The sequence below is a fragment of the Theropithecus gelada genome, chromosome 14 (assembly GCF_003255815.1).
Source record: "Theropithecus gelada isolate Dixy chromosome 14, Tgel_1.0, whole genome shotgun sequence".
Classification (NCBI taxonomy): domain Eukaryota; kingdom Metazoa; phylum Chordata; class Mammalia; order Primates; family Cercopithecidae; genus Theropithecus; species Theropithecus gelada.
In genome coordinates this window covers 112,401,165-112,419,217 of record NC_037682.1, presented here as the reverse complement: position 1 = coordinate 112,419,217, position 18,053 = coordinate 112,401,165, and the positions used below count along the sequence as shown (strand labels likewise).

Here is an 18,053-nt window from a genome sequence, read left to right as displayed (position 1 = left end):
GTGGTGGTGGTGGTGGCAGCGGTGGTGGTGGTGGTGGCAGCGGTGGTGGTGGTGGCGATAGTGGTGGTGACGGTGGTAGTGATGGTGATGGTGGTGGTGGTGATGATGGTGGTGGTGGTAGTGATGATGATGATGATGGTGGTGGTGGTGATGATGATGATTCTTCATAATCTCCTGGTAAAGGTGATTGTGCAACCCTTCAGTAGTGTGCTCCCTTGTTCAGCCACTCTGACAGTCAGGAAGCTCTTCAATGTACCCACTTGTTGCTATATTTAGTGCTTGGTTTCCTGCTTACCAGCCTTTTCTAAGGCTTCAGAAGGGTTAGCCAAATAATAGGGAGTTGACTCTTAGGGTGATAGTGAGGGTGGGAGATCTTCAAGAGACAGTTCAAAAGTCATATCCCTTTCAGATCCCTGTTTCTTCTGATGGAGGAGGATCTCAGAAAAGGGGAAAAAGGGTAATGGTGGAGACTGAGCAAAGGAGTGGGGAGCTGAAAGGAACTATGAAGGACAAGGCATCCCTGCAATGACGGAGCAGGCAGGGAGCAGCCAGGAGAGGGGCTGTGCCATTGGCATGGGGGTGGGAGTTGTGGGTTGGTCAGAGAAGGGCAGACAGGAGACACCCAGCCATGCACTCCAACACTGAAGGTTTCCTTGGCCCACATGAGATACAGTCTCTGCCTTGCCAGCAGGCTCCCTGGAGTCTAAATGGGCTCCAGGATTAGGGTCCGACTCAGGGAGTAAAATCCTCCCTGGGAATTCCTCCCTGACATGACACCCCCTTGCCTCCCCTTTCATCCCAGTTCTCTCCCTCTTGGTATTTTGCTGGGGGTGTAGTCCCTGAGCCACAGTGACTGATCTGGTGGCAGGAAGGGGGAGGCTGGTGCAGGCCAGGAGCCTTGCCCAGGATCCAGCCTGCTGCTCTTGGGGATAACTGGGAGTAGGAGGCCATTCAAAACACCAAAGGCATCCATGAAATGGGCTGGGGTCAGAGAAGGGAACAGAGAGGAGGACCTGCCATCACCACGGCACAGCTGTGCTTACCTGCCGAAAACCATTCCTTGTGAACTGTAAGATTTTCAAGGCATAGTTGGACCTCTGGCCTTTGCTGTTGAATTCAATGTGGCCGGTAAGACCTTCCAATTCTACCTGTCCAAGAGAGAGTGAGTTACAGCACCAAACAGGCCCCAGGTTATACTTGCCCCCAAGCAAGATTTCTACACAGGGGCTACTTAAGGATGCCCTGAAGAGGCAAAGCAGTTAAGATCCTTCTCCTGCCCACCCACAGCCAAGGCATCTTGAGATGACAAATGTGATGTCTGCAGAGACAATTCAGACTTGGCTTGGCCTGGAGTAGGAGAATAATGCTTCCCCAATAACGCCAAACCAACTGCACAAACCAACCCAGTCATGGTGCTAACTTGAGCTCACATTCCTCTCAGCCCCTCCTCCAGGCCCTTGGCTGTCCACAGCATTCATCCTTTCTGGGCAGGCGCTCACCCACCCCCAGGCCCACAGGAAGTCAGGATGACTCTCCACCTAACTCTAAATGCAAAGTCCGAGACATTGTGCTGCAGCAGGCCTCTCTGACAGAAGTCTTCCGTGTGGGGTAGAGATCCACATTCATCCACCAGAGGAGGCATGGCTGGGGAGGACAACAATGGGAAACCCAGCCAAGCTAGAAGTCTTGAGCCTGCAACTCCCACAGGGACGCCAGTCTCCAGCAGCACCGCCCTTTCCCAGCTGTGTGGAGCTTTGCTGAGAACACTGCTGAGCAGACAGGCCAGGTGCTAAGTCTGGAATTCAGGGGCCCATTAACAGCATAAGGCTCGAGGGCTGTTGCCTTCTGAACAAACTTCCATGGATTCTCAGTGGTTATTGCGGCTTAGGGAACAAATGTGGCTCATGATCCATTCAACTGGGGTCACTAGAGAACACTGATTTATCCGGGGCTGTAATAAAAGGCACATTTTGGGGAAGCCTGGAGTTGAGGGACTATTGTACCTTGAACCAAGTGTCCCACCCCACCAGCCTGGGCACGGCCCTGTAGGGCCTCAGCCGCTCCTCACCATGCGCAGGTAGTTCATGAGGCTGGTGCCGTGCTGCCAGATCTGGGCCGAGCCGCAGGACAGGGGCTTCACGCCGATCTCCTGGCTCCGGTTCAGTTCCTGCACCGCAGTCACCACAGCATAGACAGCATCAAACAGCAGGGCCGAGGAGAGCTGGGAGAGGCCCGGGAGCAGGCAGAGGGAGGGAGTGATGGGTGTAGAGGAAGGAAGGGAGGGGAGGGAGAAAAGAAGAGGACGGAAGAAGAAAAGAGAAAGCAAAAGAAAGGGAAATAAGAGTGCATCTTCATCGCCCTTGGCCCACGTCCTGTCTCTGGGCCAGCTCTACTGCATCCAATAGTCAGGTACTCACCCAAGACACATAATGGTGGCAAAGGCTGCTCTGAGATTCAAGCCTTGAGCTGGCCCTTTGGGCCCCAAATGACTTCAAGTGTACCCTTTTTTCTCTGCTCCAGGGAAACAAGCAACTGCCATTGCTCCCAGGAATCCTCAAGAGGCGGGTAGGGCTGCTTATGTCAAGAAGAGAAAGGAACCTGGCCACTGCCCCCCATCTGCCCATTCTATAAGGCTCAGTTGAAGGTCACTTCCTCCTACAAGACCCCACGATATTGTTTCTTCCTAAATACGCCTAATATTAGTCCACTTTGTACTGTACAACTTGATGAGTAGGTATGAAGCACACGGTAAGTTCAAAGCCCAAAGATGAGTAGGAGCCTATTCCTGTGATTACAGCAGGATGGGGAAGGGAGATATGAGGAGACAGGGCACGAATAAGGGGAGCATGAGACAGAGTGTGGCAGGTCCACAAAGGTCTTGCCGGGGATGGGTTCCAAAGAGGGAAACATCTGGTTGGGCAATCGAGAAAGTCTTTCATGGAGGATGCTGCACTGGAACTGAGCACTGAAGGATGGGGAGTTGCTGGGAAGAGGGAAAGGCATTCCAGAGCATGGAACTGCAGGAACAAAGACTAGAAGGTGGAGAGTTGGACCATTCCTAGAGGGAGGGGAGGGGAGATAAGGGGTGGGGCTGGAGAAAGTAATCCATCGGACACGTGACAGGGGTCATGCCATGCAGGGCCTGAAAGTCAGGGAAGAGGTCAGCACAGCTGTGTGCCCACGTTTTCATCTTCCCTATTAAACTGCAAGCTTCTCAGGGTGGAGAACACACAGGACCTTAATCTCTACATTCTGCACAGCATCTGTTATGGGGCTTGTCATGTGACTGGCCCCCAAGACATCTGCTTGACTTGAGTTAACTTCTGGCTGAAATCTGCCCACTACCCAATAAATGGATACAATGTTCGCAGCCTGTGGGGAGGGGAAAGCTGGGTATCTTGGTGGAGGTGGTACGAATGGAAAGACAGAAGCCACCTGTCCTTGAGGAACATGCAATCTAAGGAGATAATACTACACTATGTTAATGTATGCGGGGTCCCTGGCAATACAAACAAACAAACAAACAAACCCTAGTAAGTGCAATTGACTATATATTTAGTACTGTGCCAGGGCCCTGAGGGGGGCCAGGAAGGCAGGTGGAGGCTTCCTGGGAGGAGTGGTGTTACAGGGCTAGAAGTCCACACACAGTCCCATTACAAAGCAAGTTCCTTCACTGAAACCAGACATTCCATCACTGGCGACTCAACATTGCCCCTTCCAAGCCTCCTCTTTCAACTGATGGCATCCTTGTGAGGGTCCCACGGGAGACCCTGTGAGAGCAACATTCCATGGGACCGAGTGCTTACAGCCTGCCTCCTTCCTAGCCAGCCCTGGGACACTGGCCCCCTCCAAGGCTGGATGGAGGGATGCTGTCGCAGGGTTTTCAAGCTCTCCAGGCAGTGTAAGCAGTGTGAGATAGTGAGGTGCTGAGGAAAGAGCTTGAAAGCATGAACACCAAACCCAGAGTCCAGATCCCAGCCCTACACTATGTGCTGAGTGATCCCAGGCACGTGAATCCCTCCAAGTAAGCAACAATTTCTGCATCTGTAAAAGAGAAGCAGCGACAGTCCCTGCCTCAGAAGTCTGTAAAAGTGCTCTGCAAACGGCCAGTGTCAGAAGACAGCATTCCTGAGGGCAGGGGCTGTGCTCTCAGCTCCAGACAGATGTCAGCAGGTGCTCAGGAAGCAGGTGTTGACTGAACTAAGCAAGGCTCCAGGGAGTGGTAAGGACAGGGGGCTACAGGCATGGTGGATGGCCTTATTTCCTACCCAGTTTTGCTACGTGTTCGGCCAGGAGGCCTATGAGGGGAACTGGGTGAGCCAGCTCTGGATAATCTCTTTAAAAGGTAATTACAGAGCAAAACAGTCAACAAAGTTTGTCTATTCCAGTCCAAGTTCACCTGCATCACAAAACCACCTGGCCGCTGTATGCTTTCTCCCTCCCTCTCCCTCTCTCCCTCACTCTCTTGCTGCTTCTTCCCCTCCTTGCCTTGCTTCTTTGTTTTATTCCCACTTTTATTCAGCCACTACCATCTGGCAGGTACCATAGACCTCAACACCTTCCCACTCTCCACAGAGACACTGGATCAGGCCACTGCCTTCGGCCTCCATCGAGTCTCCTGCATCCCCCTGCTCCAACTCCCCTCCTGTCTGTCCCTGGGTCCCGGAGCCTCCTGGAACCCGAAGACTAAGCAACAAAGGGCACCCAATTCTCACCATGGGGAACAGTGGACACCTCTGCAGTCCTGCTGAGCTAGGATGAGCTGGGCTAACATGCCACACTCCCGAGTCCCTCCATCTATTGTCTTCCATTCTCTCTTCTCTACCTCCCTGCTCTTCCCCTTTGCCCTCAGTTCCTTCTTCATTGGATTCACCCTGCATGGCAGCGAATGCTCCTTTGCAAGCCTACAACCGTCCTTGTCCTTCCATGTAACTCACTTTCCCCTGAGCACATGTGGCTCTTTTATTAATGAGCCTCTCACATGCCACAAACTAATGCTGCAGACTCCCCCTTTCTGGCTTAGACAAATTGAGGGGAAGTTAGCTGCCCCTACTGAAATTGGCTTCTAGATTCCTCTGTTTGGCTATTTAAATGATACTATAAACCAATTTCTGTCCCACTTTCTCCCTTGCCTCCCAGTTAATCTCATCATTCTCAGATTCCCAAAATTGCGGAGTGTTTGAGCTGGAAGGCATTCTAGAAAACAACTCATCCAGCCAGGCCCGGTGGCTCATGCCTGTAATCCCAACCCTTTGAGAGGCCAAGGCAGGGGGATCACTTTGAGGTCAGAGGTTCGAGACCACCCTTGCCAACATGGTGAAACCCCATCTCTAGTATAAATACAAAAATCAGGGGCCAGGCACAGTGGCTCACGCGTGTAATTCCAGCACTTTGGGAGGCCGAGGCATGTGGATCATGAGATCAGGTGATCGAGACCATCCTGGCTAACATGGCGAAAACCCATCTCTACTAAAAATACAAGAAAATTAGCCGGGCGATGTGGCTGGCACCTGTGGTCACAGCTACTCGGGAGGCTGAGGCAGGAGAATGGCATGAACCCAGGAGGCGGAGCTTGCAGTAAGCCAAGATCATGCCACTGCACTCCAGCCTGGGCAACAGAGAGAGACTCTGTCTCAAAAAAAAAAAAAAAAAGAAAAAGAAAAAAAAATCAGCCGTGTGTGGTTGTGCGTGCCTATAATCCCAGCTACTCAGGAGGCTGAGGCAGGAGAATCGCTTGAACCTGGGAGGCGGCAGCTGCAGTGAGCCAAGATTGCACCACTGCACTCCAGCCTGTGCAACAGAGTGAGACTCCATCTCAGAAAAAAAAAAAAAAAAAAAAAAGTCGTCTGACTCTCTTCTTTTACGAATGAAGAAACTGAGGCATAAGACATTCTTCTCTTGCCCAAGGTCACAAAGCAAGGCCTGGAGGCCCGGCACCCCTTTGTCCAGCCTGGCTTCCTCCCCTCTCCACAGCACTGTCCTCCACCTCTGTCCCGCTGAGAAGCCCAGGCTGTCGTTGCTCTATCAGATTTATTCTTATGCCTCATCTCCCAGGACAACTTGGGGCAATCTTTCATTGTTGCCTTCTCAGCAGCAGATGGGAGCGTGGGACTCTGGCGCCAGGGTGCGGGCAGGAAGGGGTGGTGGGCAGGCTTCTTGAATGCTCTGGGTTGGGGCCATCACCCAGTTTGCCTCCTGGCCAGACTGGCTGTTTGTCCTCACGTTAGCCCCTCAGTTAAGAGCCATTAGCCATTGGCTGCCTACCTAGCACCCATTCTCCCCTTCCTCCTCCCATTTTATTCAGGTATCCTTTCTTGTCCCAAGCTGCAAGGAGCTTCAGAGGAGGCTGAGCCAGCCCCAGGTCCCAGGGAATCCTGGGTGGTCCAAGGTCCCCAGGCCAATATGTGATTTGGGACTGTGTGAGTGACCCCATTGAAACAATGAGCCTGGAAGGAGGGGCTTGCTTCTCAGGAAAGTTTCCTGTCTCCTAAGAGGACACTCCTTCTCTCTCCTCTGGACATGTCTGTGTCTGGTTGGGATGCTTGGACTGCTGCAGCCAGCCCAGCTCCAGCCTGAGCATGAAGCTGGCACCAAGCAGGGACACAGCAGAGATGGAAAAGATTTGGTCTCCAACCTCATCACTCCGGAATCTTGCTAAGCCACGCAATAACACATTTCCGTTTTCCCACAAGGCATTTTAATACAGGGTTTCTGTTGCCGAGAGTACTCTGGTACCAAGGCCCTGGGGATCCCTTTCCTTGCAGAGGCATTGTTGCACGAGGCCCCAGAGTCTACAGGCCCCCTTCCCAGGTCCCCTCTTCCTCCGGTGAGGCTGTGTGCTGGTCCCCAAGAGACCCTCATCACGGCACAGTTGCAGAGAAAGCGCTACGCCGTTTCTCACATCCTCCCACCAAGCCCCCAGCTTGTTCCTGCTACATGGTTGCCACTATTCCCACTCCGTCTGGGACGTGGTTTCCTTGGCTGATGCTCTCTTATTAGCGCATGATGTGGATGCTGAGAGATCCGTGCATGCCTGGTGGCAATGTTCTTTGGCATCTCCAACTCCAAGGCCTTCAAGATTCCTCGAGTGCTTCTAGTACTAATGCCAGCTAGGGATGCTGGGCGCGGGGAGCAGGTGGAAGGAAAATCCTCAAGGTTCTGGTCTCCTCTCCATCTGTGCGTGGCCTTCAGAGGGGCGAAACCAGTGACGAGTCTCCCGTAGGCTCTGGGCTTTACGGTTCCTCTGTGTGGTTCAGCCTGGGCTGGTCAGAGCTGACCCCTTCTAAACCCCAAACGTCTTCTCTCCCAGTGCAGTCTCCTCGGGTTCCTCCGCCCATCACCAGGCCACTCTCTTCTACAGGCTCCTGGCAATCTGCTCACACTTCTCACCTGGATCCTTCAAACTGCTCTGAGAATTCACTTCCCAACCCTTGTGCCTGCAGCTTTCTCCTCGCAGTCACCAATCTCCTGCCCTCACCCAATTTCTCCTCTGATGGTGTGTGAGCCTGTCATCTCTCTGCCTCATCAGTTTTTCCATCTTGTTTCAGATCTCCATCCCAAAGCATCTTTCTCCCTCTCCTAATTGCTTTCTCCCTCCGCTATTACTTACTCATTTAGCTCTGGAAAGCATTTGGGGCTACAGTCAGGGAGAAGCAGTTTCTATTACAAAAGCCCTCCGGGCCTGGCGTGGTAGCTCATGCCTATAATCCCAGCACTTTGGGAGGCCGAGGCGGGCGGATCACGAGGTCAGGAGATTGAGATTATCCTGGCCAACACGGTGAAATCCCATTTCTACTAAAAATACAAAAAAAGTAGCCAGGTGTGGTGGCACGTGCCTGTAGTCCCAGATACTTGGGAGGCTGAGGCAGGAGAATTGCTTGAACCCAGGAGGCAGAGGTTGCAGTGAGCCGAGATTGTGCCACTGCACTCCAGCCTAGGCAACAAAGAGAGACTCCATCTCAAAAAAAAAAAAAAGAAAAAGAAAAGCCCTCCATCCATGTCTCCACTTCTGGGCCCACCAGGGGAAGGAGGCGCCCCCCTGCCTCACTCCATTTCCACCCCTTCTCTGCTCTCTTATTCCATTTCCTTTTCCTCTCTGTCTTTCTGTGGCCTCTGCTCCTCATCTGTGTGTGCACGCCTCTTGGTTTTTGTCTCTGCTTCTCCTGTCCCTGTCTCTTCTAAATACTAAATCCCCCAAATGGCTCAGTCCTCATTTAAAATCCTCTCCTCTTCCTTGGCACCAAAACGTTGCTTGGCAATGAACCCTCGATTCTCTTGTTTTTATATTTTCATTTGGTTCTTCATTGTTATTTTCTTTTGAGCTGTTTGCAAATTGTTTAGGGGAATGCAAAGCTCTGTATAAATTAAGATGAATCAATTCTGACTCAGGGAGCTGTGGCTGAGTTCCTTCCCCCTCCCATGACATGAAAATAAGAATATCTCCTAAACACACCTGTAACCCTCATCTCTCTCCACGCCCCAGATGACGGGATTCCCAGGATCCTCCCGGATGCCGATTTGTCTCTGAACTTCTGCAGCTTAAACTCTACCCCCCAACATAAAACCAGGACAGGAACCATTAAAATCTCATGGAATAGTTCTTACAATCTGGATTTTATTCAATGAAATAAACACTTAATTACAAACATCTGCTTTAGCCTAAATTCTAATTACTTAATCTAGCCATCTGTAATTTTAATGATTTTCCAGAATTTTTGTTCTTTGCCGCGTGATTAATGGGAACGGCGTGTGAAGCTAGCGGGTGTGCGTCTCCATGTGCGACATCCCGTCTTCTGCTTGCATTGTCTCAGGCAGAAGCACGTTTGCAGCTCCTGTCGGCCACCTGGCAGGTATGGCCTAGGGGTGTGGACTGATCCAGAAGGTTAGGAATAGCGGGAGACACCTACCCAAGTCAGGAGAAAAAGGCAGTGGAGAGAAGAAAGTACCAAGAGTGAAGAAAGAGCGGGGAACATCATGTGGAGAGAGAGAAACAGAAAGGAAGGTCTAGGGAGAAAAGGGTAAAGAAGGGGAGAAGAGGGAGAGAAAGAGAGAACGTCCCCACTGAGGCTGGAGCTGTAGCCTTTGTAGAACGCTCGATGGCGGGGACAGAACCAGACTGTTTTCCTGGAACGGACTCCCTCTCGCCTTCCAGCTCCCCAGAACATAAAAGAGCTGGGCTGTTTGTGCTGTGAATTTCTCAGTCTCCAAAGAGACAGGAAGAGGCACCACTTTTCAAAAGCTGGTTGCTAAAGCGAGAAGCCTTGAGAAAGGTGTGTTGCTACTGTTGCTGCCGTGAGCTTCCTTTCCACACGCTGAGATGAGAGTGTCTGGAACACCTTCCCTTCCCTCTCGGAGGCCACAGAGACAGTAGCTGGAAGGTTCTCCGGCACTGGGAGACAGATGTAGGTTCTACTCCAGGTTATATTGGAGTGCTGATCTCGGGGGACCCTTGATGTGCCATCCAGCACTTCCATGCCTCAGTTTCCCCACTTGTCCAAAAGGGCTACATGACCACTCTTAACTGTTACTAGGATGCCCTGAGGAGGAAAATAGGAGAAGGCGGGATAATTTCATGGGAAGGGCTACAGGAGTCTTCAGCTCTGTGCCCAGGTGAAACCCAGTGGGGTGGGCGCCCTGCTGTCCTCCGGAAGAAAGAACACTTGTCCATTTTATTGGCAAGAAAACCAAAGGGGCTTGGCTGAGAGAAAGCTGATTAAAGTAGACGCAGAATCTGTGACCGGCACAAGGACCAGCTGTAGGCCTGAGGTCCACATAGATGCTCCTCGCACAGTCCCATGAGACAGCCTCGAGCCCGCGCAGCTCAGCCCATCTTTACTCTTATTCTCCACCAGTAGCACCAAGAGAGCCTCAGAGAACACCCCCACTCACTGAATACCTCCCAAGCATTCTTGTGGGGCATAAGATGCTGAGGCCTTCGGAAGTCTGACTTTGGACTGGGAAGGAGATAAACAAGGTCAGGGTTTCTATCTTTTAAACAGCCCTGGGCAGCATCCTCATGACAAGACACCCTCTCCAGTCCACTGAGCGAGTCAGCACAGCGCCCCTGCTCCACTGGGATGCCGTGACCCTGCCTGGTGTATTGCACACAGATGAGCAGCAAATGACTGGCCTCCCTTTCTTCTGGCAAGCCTTCCCCGACCTCTGCAGGCAGAACTCAGGGGCTCTCCTCCGCTTCCATGAGAGTAACATAAGCCCAGGAGTCACCTTCCCAGAGGTGGAGGTGAACCCTGCTCCTGCATGGTGCATCTGGACGACAGTGGCTTTGATCTTCACTGTGTGACTATGTGATGGAGCCAGCCCTTCATCCCACTCTGCCATGGTTTGTTTGGTCCCAAGTCTCATGTGGCAGTGACCCGAGTGGGCTGGATAAAGGGGGTGGACACTTCACAAATGGCTTTGTGCCTTTCTCACAGGAGCGAGTGACTTTTCACTCCAGTTCCCACAAGAACTGGCTGTTGAGAAGAGCCTGACACCTCTTCCCCTCTCTCTTTGGCTTTCTCTCTTGCCATGTGAGCTGCAGACGCCCCCTCCCCTTGCCTTCCACCAAGAATGGAAGCTTCCTGAGGCCTTCACCAGAAGCAGATATCGGCTTCTTGTACAGCCTGCAGAACCAGGAGCCAAATAAACCTCTTTTCTTCACAAATCACCCAGCCTCGGGTATTCCTTGATGGCAATACAAATGGACTAAGACGCACCCTGTATTTGGGTATTCAGACTTTTACCATGCGGCTTTGCATTTTTTTCCTCTAAAAGGGTAGAATACATTTCCTCACTCCCTAACATGGAGTTTGTGTGTGTGACTTTCTTTGGCCAAGAAAATGAGTGTGTGCCTTTCTGGGAGCCTAGGACTAAGAGATCCTTGTGTTTCCACTTGCTTTGCTGTCCTTCTGTCATCACCATGAGAATATGCCGGGCTGGCCTGCTGGTCCAGGGGAAGAGGTACTGGCCCCACGTAGGCCCAGTCTGGATTAGCCAACCCACGCATGCTGAGAGATCTCAACCAGAGCAGCAGAGCTGCCCAACCGGGCCAGCTTAGACGAGCGGCTCCCTCGCTGACCCACAGGTCCACGGGCTTTATAAATGTGTACTGTATGCATATTTATTGTGTATCATGAGATTTAGGAGTTGGCTGTTACACAGCATTTACATAGCAAAAGCTGCCTGATATATTTAATAATGCCTATTCCAGCATCTGGCATATATAGGTTGTTATATTAACTTACTTGGTGAATAACTGTGAATTGAAGATAGAATCATATCTGATTCCATCTTCACAATAATGCTCTAAGACAGTCAGGCATAATTCACCTAAAATTATGGTAAAAGAATCTGAGGCCCACAGGGGTTACATCACTACCTAAGATCACATGGTGAGAAAGCGTCTAGGCCAGTATTTGACTCCAGGCTCTGTGACTCCAAGGCCAGTGATCTTTTCAGCCTGCCTGACCATGGCAGCGCTGACCCACAGCTCTCTGAAAGGCACTCCTGGCCTTTGTGCTGGATCCTTACAAAGAAGCCCACTAGGAACCGAAGGACCCTCATTTGTCTGCTCGTGGCCAATGTGAGCATCAATGCAAAGGCAGACACCCTTAGAGAGAATGAGGAAATAGGGCCTAGGACCATTTACTTCACTAGGCCAGATGCCAAATGTGGTGAGGCTTGGGTTGAAGGGAAAGAGACAGATTTTTTTTTTTCCTTTCTTGATACTGTGTTGCAAGCCTTTCAAATTGGTCAGCACCTATTAAAATACTGGAATGAGAACTGTAAGAACAGCAGACTCGGCTGGGAGAACAGGGCTTGCATTGCTGCTGGGGGTTGAGTCTGATCCTGCACATGAAACTGTGCTTTGAGATGTCCCTCTCTGTCCCTCAAACCATTTAATGGGCATGACTCCTTCCTTCAGCTGCCCTCCCCAGTCCTTCCCATGGATTTTTGCCTATTTTAGGTCTAACATAGCTTGTTGGGATGGGTTCCATAAACCTTCATGAAACTCTGTTTCTCAAACCCCATCCTCCTGTCCCATTCCCTGGATCAAAGCTTCCTGAGTTTTCCATGAGCTCTGACCTCCTTAGCTATCCCTTCCTTCCTAAGACATCCACGAGGCCACATGATCATAAAACACAGAGTTTTGTGAAAGGTCATTAAGTCCAGGCCCTGGCTTCCGCAGCCCGCCTCCAAGGTCACCATGTTGACTAAGCACTAATTAGACGCCAAGTGTGCAGATGTCTAGATACACCTTTGCCTCTGGGCATATCTTATCAAAGACAGGCATCCCTCCTATTTTTAAAACTCACCAGAGAATTTCCCACTCCAGGAGTGTACCTAATTCCATTGCCATCTCCTAGACCTGATGCTTTTCCACTTCTATCTATAACTCATCATTCCGCCTGACTCACTCACTCACTCATTCACTCAACAAATACCTAGTAACTGCAGACATGTGTTGCTTCACAGTGGGGACACATTATGAGAAATGCATCATCAGGCAATTTCTTCATTGTGTGACCATCAGAGAGTGTGCTTACACAAACCTAGATGCTATAGCCTACTACACTCTTAGGCTATATGGTATAGCGTAGTGCTCCTGGGCTACAAACCTGTATGGTATGACTGTACTGAATACTGTAGGCAATTGTAACACAGTGGTACGTACTTGCATATCTAAACATACTCAAACATAGAAAAGGGACAAGAAAAATGTGCTATTATCATCTTTAGAACCTCCATCATATAAGTTGTCCATTGCTGACCAAAATGTTATTATGCATGCATCACTGTACTTCCATCTAGCCAGGCTCAATTACAGTACAGCATAGCAAGGAAATGACAGTCCTAGAGAGATGCAAAGTGGCACGGAGGTTAAAAGTATAAACAGTAAAGCCATACGGCCTGGGTTCTGGTCCTGGTCCTCTGCTCACTGGCTGTGTGACCCTGGGCTATTTGCCTAACCTTTCTGGGCTTCGGTTTTATCATCTGTAAAATGGAAACACTGATAGTAGCTGCCTCAGGAAGTTGTAGTGAGCATCACAAGCACTGCCTCGTGGAGCTTTTAAAAATAAAATAATGTGTATAATGGGGCTAGGCAGGGCATAAAAAGCCACACAATCCTAGTCTCCTGAGAACATGGCTCTTAACAAATGTACACAAGCAGATATTCTTGGCCTGCCCCACAGAGAAGAACATCCAACTCAGTGAAGAGTGGTCATGGAAAGGTTTGCTCCCATTACACGTGCCGGAAGGGGCCAGAACTGCAGAGAGGAAGCACAGGGACTGGGCAGAGAGGAGCCACTCCGGATGAGCCCTGACTCAGGAAGTGGCCAGGGGGTGGACAGAGCACCAGACCGGGAGCCAGGAGTCCTGGGGTTAGTTCCACTCTGCAACAGCCTCGATGTTTGCCCTTGAAGAAGACCCCCACATCCCCACTCCACATCCCATTCCAGCCTGGGCTTCAGTTTCCTTATCTGAAAAATGAGGGAGAAGATCAGCTTAAAGGCCCTTCCAAACGATTCTTGGATCCTAAACTCAGGCAGCTCTCGGCAATGGTATTATTGAGAGTCTGGCCGCGGGGGACCTGCAGACATCACTAAGTGACAACCCCGTACCTCCACACAGCCTCTCCCCGCTGTCTACAGCTCACTGCTTCCCAAACATCACCCCCTGCAACCACTTCCTACACTGTCTACCTCCCTTTCTGAGCTGGGACGGGAGCGGAAGACGGCTGGACTCCAGGAGGGTGTGTTCCCCAGGGGCTGGTCCACAGAGGGGCGATGTGCAGAGGCCAAGGGGCACCAGGAAGAGCTCTGGCGGGTACTTACCGCAGGCCCAGTGAAGGGCACATGATCACAGTTCTCCTGCCAGGACTGGTTGAGGCTCTGGGCAAACTCTTGGAAGAAAGCATGGGATTGGTTGAAAATGGAAAATCCCAGGATGTTGACACGATCATCCACAAGGCTGTCCATTCTCTGGAGTGAGAACTCCTGGAAACACCCAGCATCAGAAATAAGAACATAGTTAGGAAAGGGTGAAGTGAGGGATGGACTTCGGTAGAGCACGTCCGGGTACCTCATTCTAGTCCAGAGAACACCAGACAGTCTGTTGGGACCTAGGAGTCCAGAGTTAATGAGAGTAGTTTTTCTAGGAGTTAACACTGTGATAGTGGAGGGTGGAGGAGGAAAAAAAAAGCAGAATGATCTCTAAACAAGTATATACAAGATGCACTAGCTAGAGAAAGAAAGAAAAAAAACCATGTGCCCAGTGGAGGCAGCACTAGGCACATGGGGTTTTTTCCATGGGAAGTGGGATGCTTGAGCGGTGTCTTGAAGGATATATAGGCATTTTCTGGGTGGAGAACTGTGGGTGGTCAAAGGCTACTCCAGCCAGAAATCCCCACGTATACAAGGGCACAGAGCTGAGAAAGTGCATGGCCCTTTCAGTCAACTGCCCGTGCTGTACTTGTACTTTGATGAAGACGTCACTTCTTAAAGTGTAATTCTACTGTCAGCATCATCCAGGTTCCTTTTTAAAAAATGATAGGGCTGGGTGCGGTGACTCACACTTGTAATCCCAGCACTTTTGGAGGCCGAGGCGGACGGATCACTTGAGGTCAGGAGTTCGAGACCAGACTGACCAACATGATGAAACTCCATCTCTACTAAAAATACAAAACTAGCCAGGTGTAGTGGTGCATTCCTGTAATCCCAGTTACTTGGGAGGGTGAGGCAGGAGAATCACTTGAACCCAGGAGGCAGAGGTTGCAGTGAGCTGAGATCGTGCCATTGCACTCCAGCCTGGGCAAGAAGAGCAAAGCTCCATCTCAAAAAAAAAAAAAAGGATGATTCCTGAACCCCACCTAACACCACCTGAACCCGAATCTGTGGAGTTGAGGCCTAGGAGCTTGCATTTCCAGCAGGACCCTAAGTCTTATACACCTGAAGCGTGGGTTAGCACACTGGATACAAGGGGGCCTGGGAGAGGGATGGTGAGAAACGAAGCTGGGGCAGTCAGCAGAGGCCAGACCATAAGAGTGAGGATGTCAGGCTTGCGAATGTGCCCTTTGTCCTAGGTGTGATGGAACCCAAGGGAACTGTCAGCGGAGGAATGCCAAAACCAAGTTTGCTTTCCCAGAACCTCAACCTGAGGGTTTGTGGGTAGGGTGGTGCCTTCATTTACCACTAATTTTTGCATTCACTTGATAAACATTTAAGCATTTATCATGTGCCAGACATGGTTCTAGGCATGGAGGATACGGATGAGAGAGACACACTTGCTGCCCTCAGGAAGCCTGCAGTTAGTGGAAGAGACAGATAGTAAGGAAACAAATTCATCATCATTTCGTATAGCTAGGGGGATGGGACTTGGGGTGAGGGACTGCTACTTTAGATGAGGCAGTCAGGGAAACTCCATCTAAGGCAGTGATATTTAGAAGCTCAAAGGCGTTCTCCCTGCAACCCATGGTCCTCATGCAATCAGTCGGCTGGGGCCAAGTGATAGTCAGCAGGTGTGAGTGCACCAAGGCCAGTTAGAGTTATAGAGAGGGGCAGTGTCCTCCTCTGAGCTCGGAGCCCTGGCCCCCAAGATCTCCCTGGGCCCTGTACAGCGAAACCAATCAAGAGGGTGTAGATTATCCAGCTCACTGATCCCTGCTCCCAGAAAGATGACTTCAAATGCGTGTCAGGCCACCTTTTCACACCAAAATCACATTCATTGCATGTTCATTCCAAGTGCCTCGCACACAGCTCCACACCCTGGGGGTACACAGGACTTCCAGACCCAAGGACTAGCCCATCAGCTACTCAGCCTGACATGACAGATGGCAAGCGCCTTGGGCTTTCCTTCTGGCCAGGCAGGCAGAAATATTGCTTTCCTCCAGGCAGTCTCCTCTTCCGAAGACTTAGCTGCTGTAGGCCCCTGGCGCCGCCCTTGTGTCCTTGCCACACAGCTCCAGTCACTGCCAAGGTCTCAGGCTGCAGGCCTGAGCTCACCTGCCCAGAGCCCGGATTCATTAGCTTACACGTGCAAACTGGAGGTACCAAGCTTCTTCCTTTGAAGCCACCAATGCCTGACAGAGTGGATTTGGATAAGGATTAAGTGTATTTTGGATCCTGCCACATTTCCATTAGGGGAACAAGGACATGCCAGAGAATGTACTGATTCCTACACTGATATTATCTCCCATCTCTCTAACAGGGCAGCTGCCCATGTGCTGTGGGCTATCGGTAGGCACAAGGGGGCAGACGGCTAATGAGAAGAAGATTCATTTGGCAAGGATGCAGTGACTGGGGCAGAGCCAGACTGTTGTGGGCAAACCTGGGCACGGTTGGCAGGGGCTGGAAAATGTCCTCTTCCCTGGCTTCCTTATCATTGTGGGCAGACACATCAGCTCAACTCCATCCTCTCCCCACATGCATAGCCTGATGGATGGAGGCTCATTTTAAGGAAGCCCTGAGGCCCTGGATGTCCACAGATTCACAGTGGCAGCTGGGGTGATATAGTGGACTCAGGCTTTGGTGTTCAAATCCAGGTTCCTTACCGCACTAGCTGTATGACTTTAAGCAAGGTCTGTAACCTTCTGGGCTTCAGATACTCATTTTTTAAAAAGAAACAATATTAGCAACCTTATAGGTTATTTCAAGGAACAAGTAAAATGCATGCAAAGCTTAGCATCGTATTTGGCAAATACGACAGCTACTGAAAGACCACAGTGAAATCTGGGGCAGCTTCTGGCTCTCTGCCTCTTCAGTTCCACTTGTCTTGGAAACCTAAGTTAGGAAGGTATTCCCTTCAAATGCATGTTCTAGGTGGAGTAAGAATGAATGAGTTAATTACAGACACTTAGAGACAGTCTACCCAGAAGTCAGCCAGTCTGTCTTCCTGCTTTTTTATTCCTACCTTCTTATCCCTCAATTATACGCAACTTTCAAAGGCCAAACCAGATAAAAAGATAAAAAGATTCCAGAAGTTTCCTTGATAATTTGTTCTGTTTATAATGACTCATGGGATAGCCTGTGGAAGGACAAGGAAGGGGGAGGGGCACATTCTTTTACTGCCATTTCCCACGACACTCTAAGGTTCTAGTATCTAAGAATCCTTACAGTTAGGAAATTCTTCTTTTCATCTAAACTTAGACTTTCCTGCTGCTATTGAAGACTATTGTCTACAAGAACATGGGAAATAGCTGACCACCGCTAGTTTACAAACAATGAACATCTTCTGTGCCAGTATTTCTCAAAGTGTGTTCCTCAGGGCATTAGGTTTCCAGAAATTTCATGAAGACAAGTTTCCATGCTCAAATAAGGCTGGAAAACAATGCACATTATATCTGCCTTTTCAAGATTCATAATACTCACTAGCCTATTAAAGGCTGAAAAAAGTACGGCAGCGAAGCAGCTGGTTTCATTTTGTTTAACCCTGAATTTCCCAAACACACTGACCATGGAACAAATCAGGACCGTGGGTTTTTTTTTCCTCCTCCAAAATCCATGAGTGCCTGGCAGTAGCATGCTTCAGAACGTAATCTGGGAAATGCTACTCTACATCTATTCAGAGAAACATTTCTTATAAATCCAAAGTCAAGTGGTGGGGGCATTTTGTGGAGACAGATAGTTCGTAAAACTAACACATTTCAGGAATGGAAGGGATTAAAGTTCACCCAGTTTCTGCTGTCCACCCATCTTGAGTCCTACCCAGGAATGCACACCTGGCTCACTTAGGCTCCCACTGTGCCTCCCCAACCCCGCCCCAGCCACACTGCCTGGCTGGTTGTAACCTTCATACAATGACAGAAAGGGCTGGAAGCAGTCCCTCAGGTGGAACAGGTCCTCATGGGGACCTTGATCCTCTTCTTACAAATGTCCCAGGAAGGGATGTCCTGAGGGTCCCTGCTCCCAACAAGCGTCGACTCCCATTGTCCCAAACCAGGGAACCAGGGTGAAGCACAGGGCAAATGAAACCTGGTAAAGCCAAGTGGTGGGGCAGAGACCAGGACCAGGTCTTCCACGACTCCACGTGTGGGTGGCTTTGTGACAGACCTCGTG

At 50.4% G+C, this 18,053-nt stretch overlaps 1 protein-coding gene across 1 annotated transcript in view; it reads right to left on the bottom strand.

The window, feature by feature from the left end:
• Positions 1 to 18,053, bottom strand: part of GRIK4 (glutamate ionotropic receptor kainate type subunit 4) — a 427,684-nt gene that overhangs the window by 112,390 nt on the left and 297,241 nt on the right. The window contains exons 8-10 of the mRNA XM_025356723.1: positions 13,836 to 13,997; positions 2,069 to 2,221; positions 1,044 to 1,148 (exon numbers count right to left, since the gene is read on the bottom strand). Coding sequence (XP_025212508.1) covers positions 1,044 to 1,148; positions 2,069 to 2,221; positions 13,836 to 13,997 — 420 coding nt within the window. The remainder of the gene's footprint in view (positions 1 to 1,043; positions 1,149 to 2,068; positions 2,222 to 13,835; positions 13,998 to 18,053) is intronic.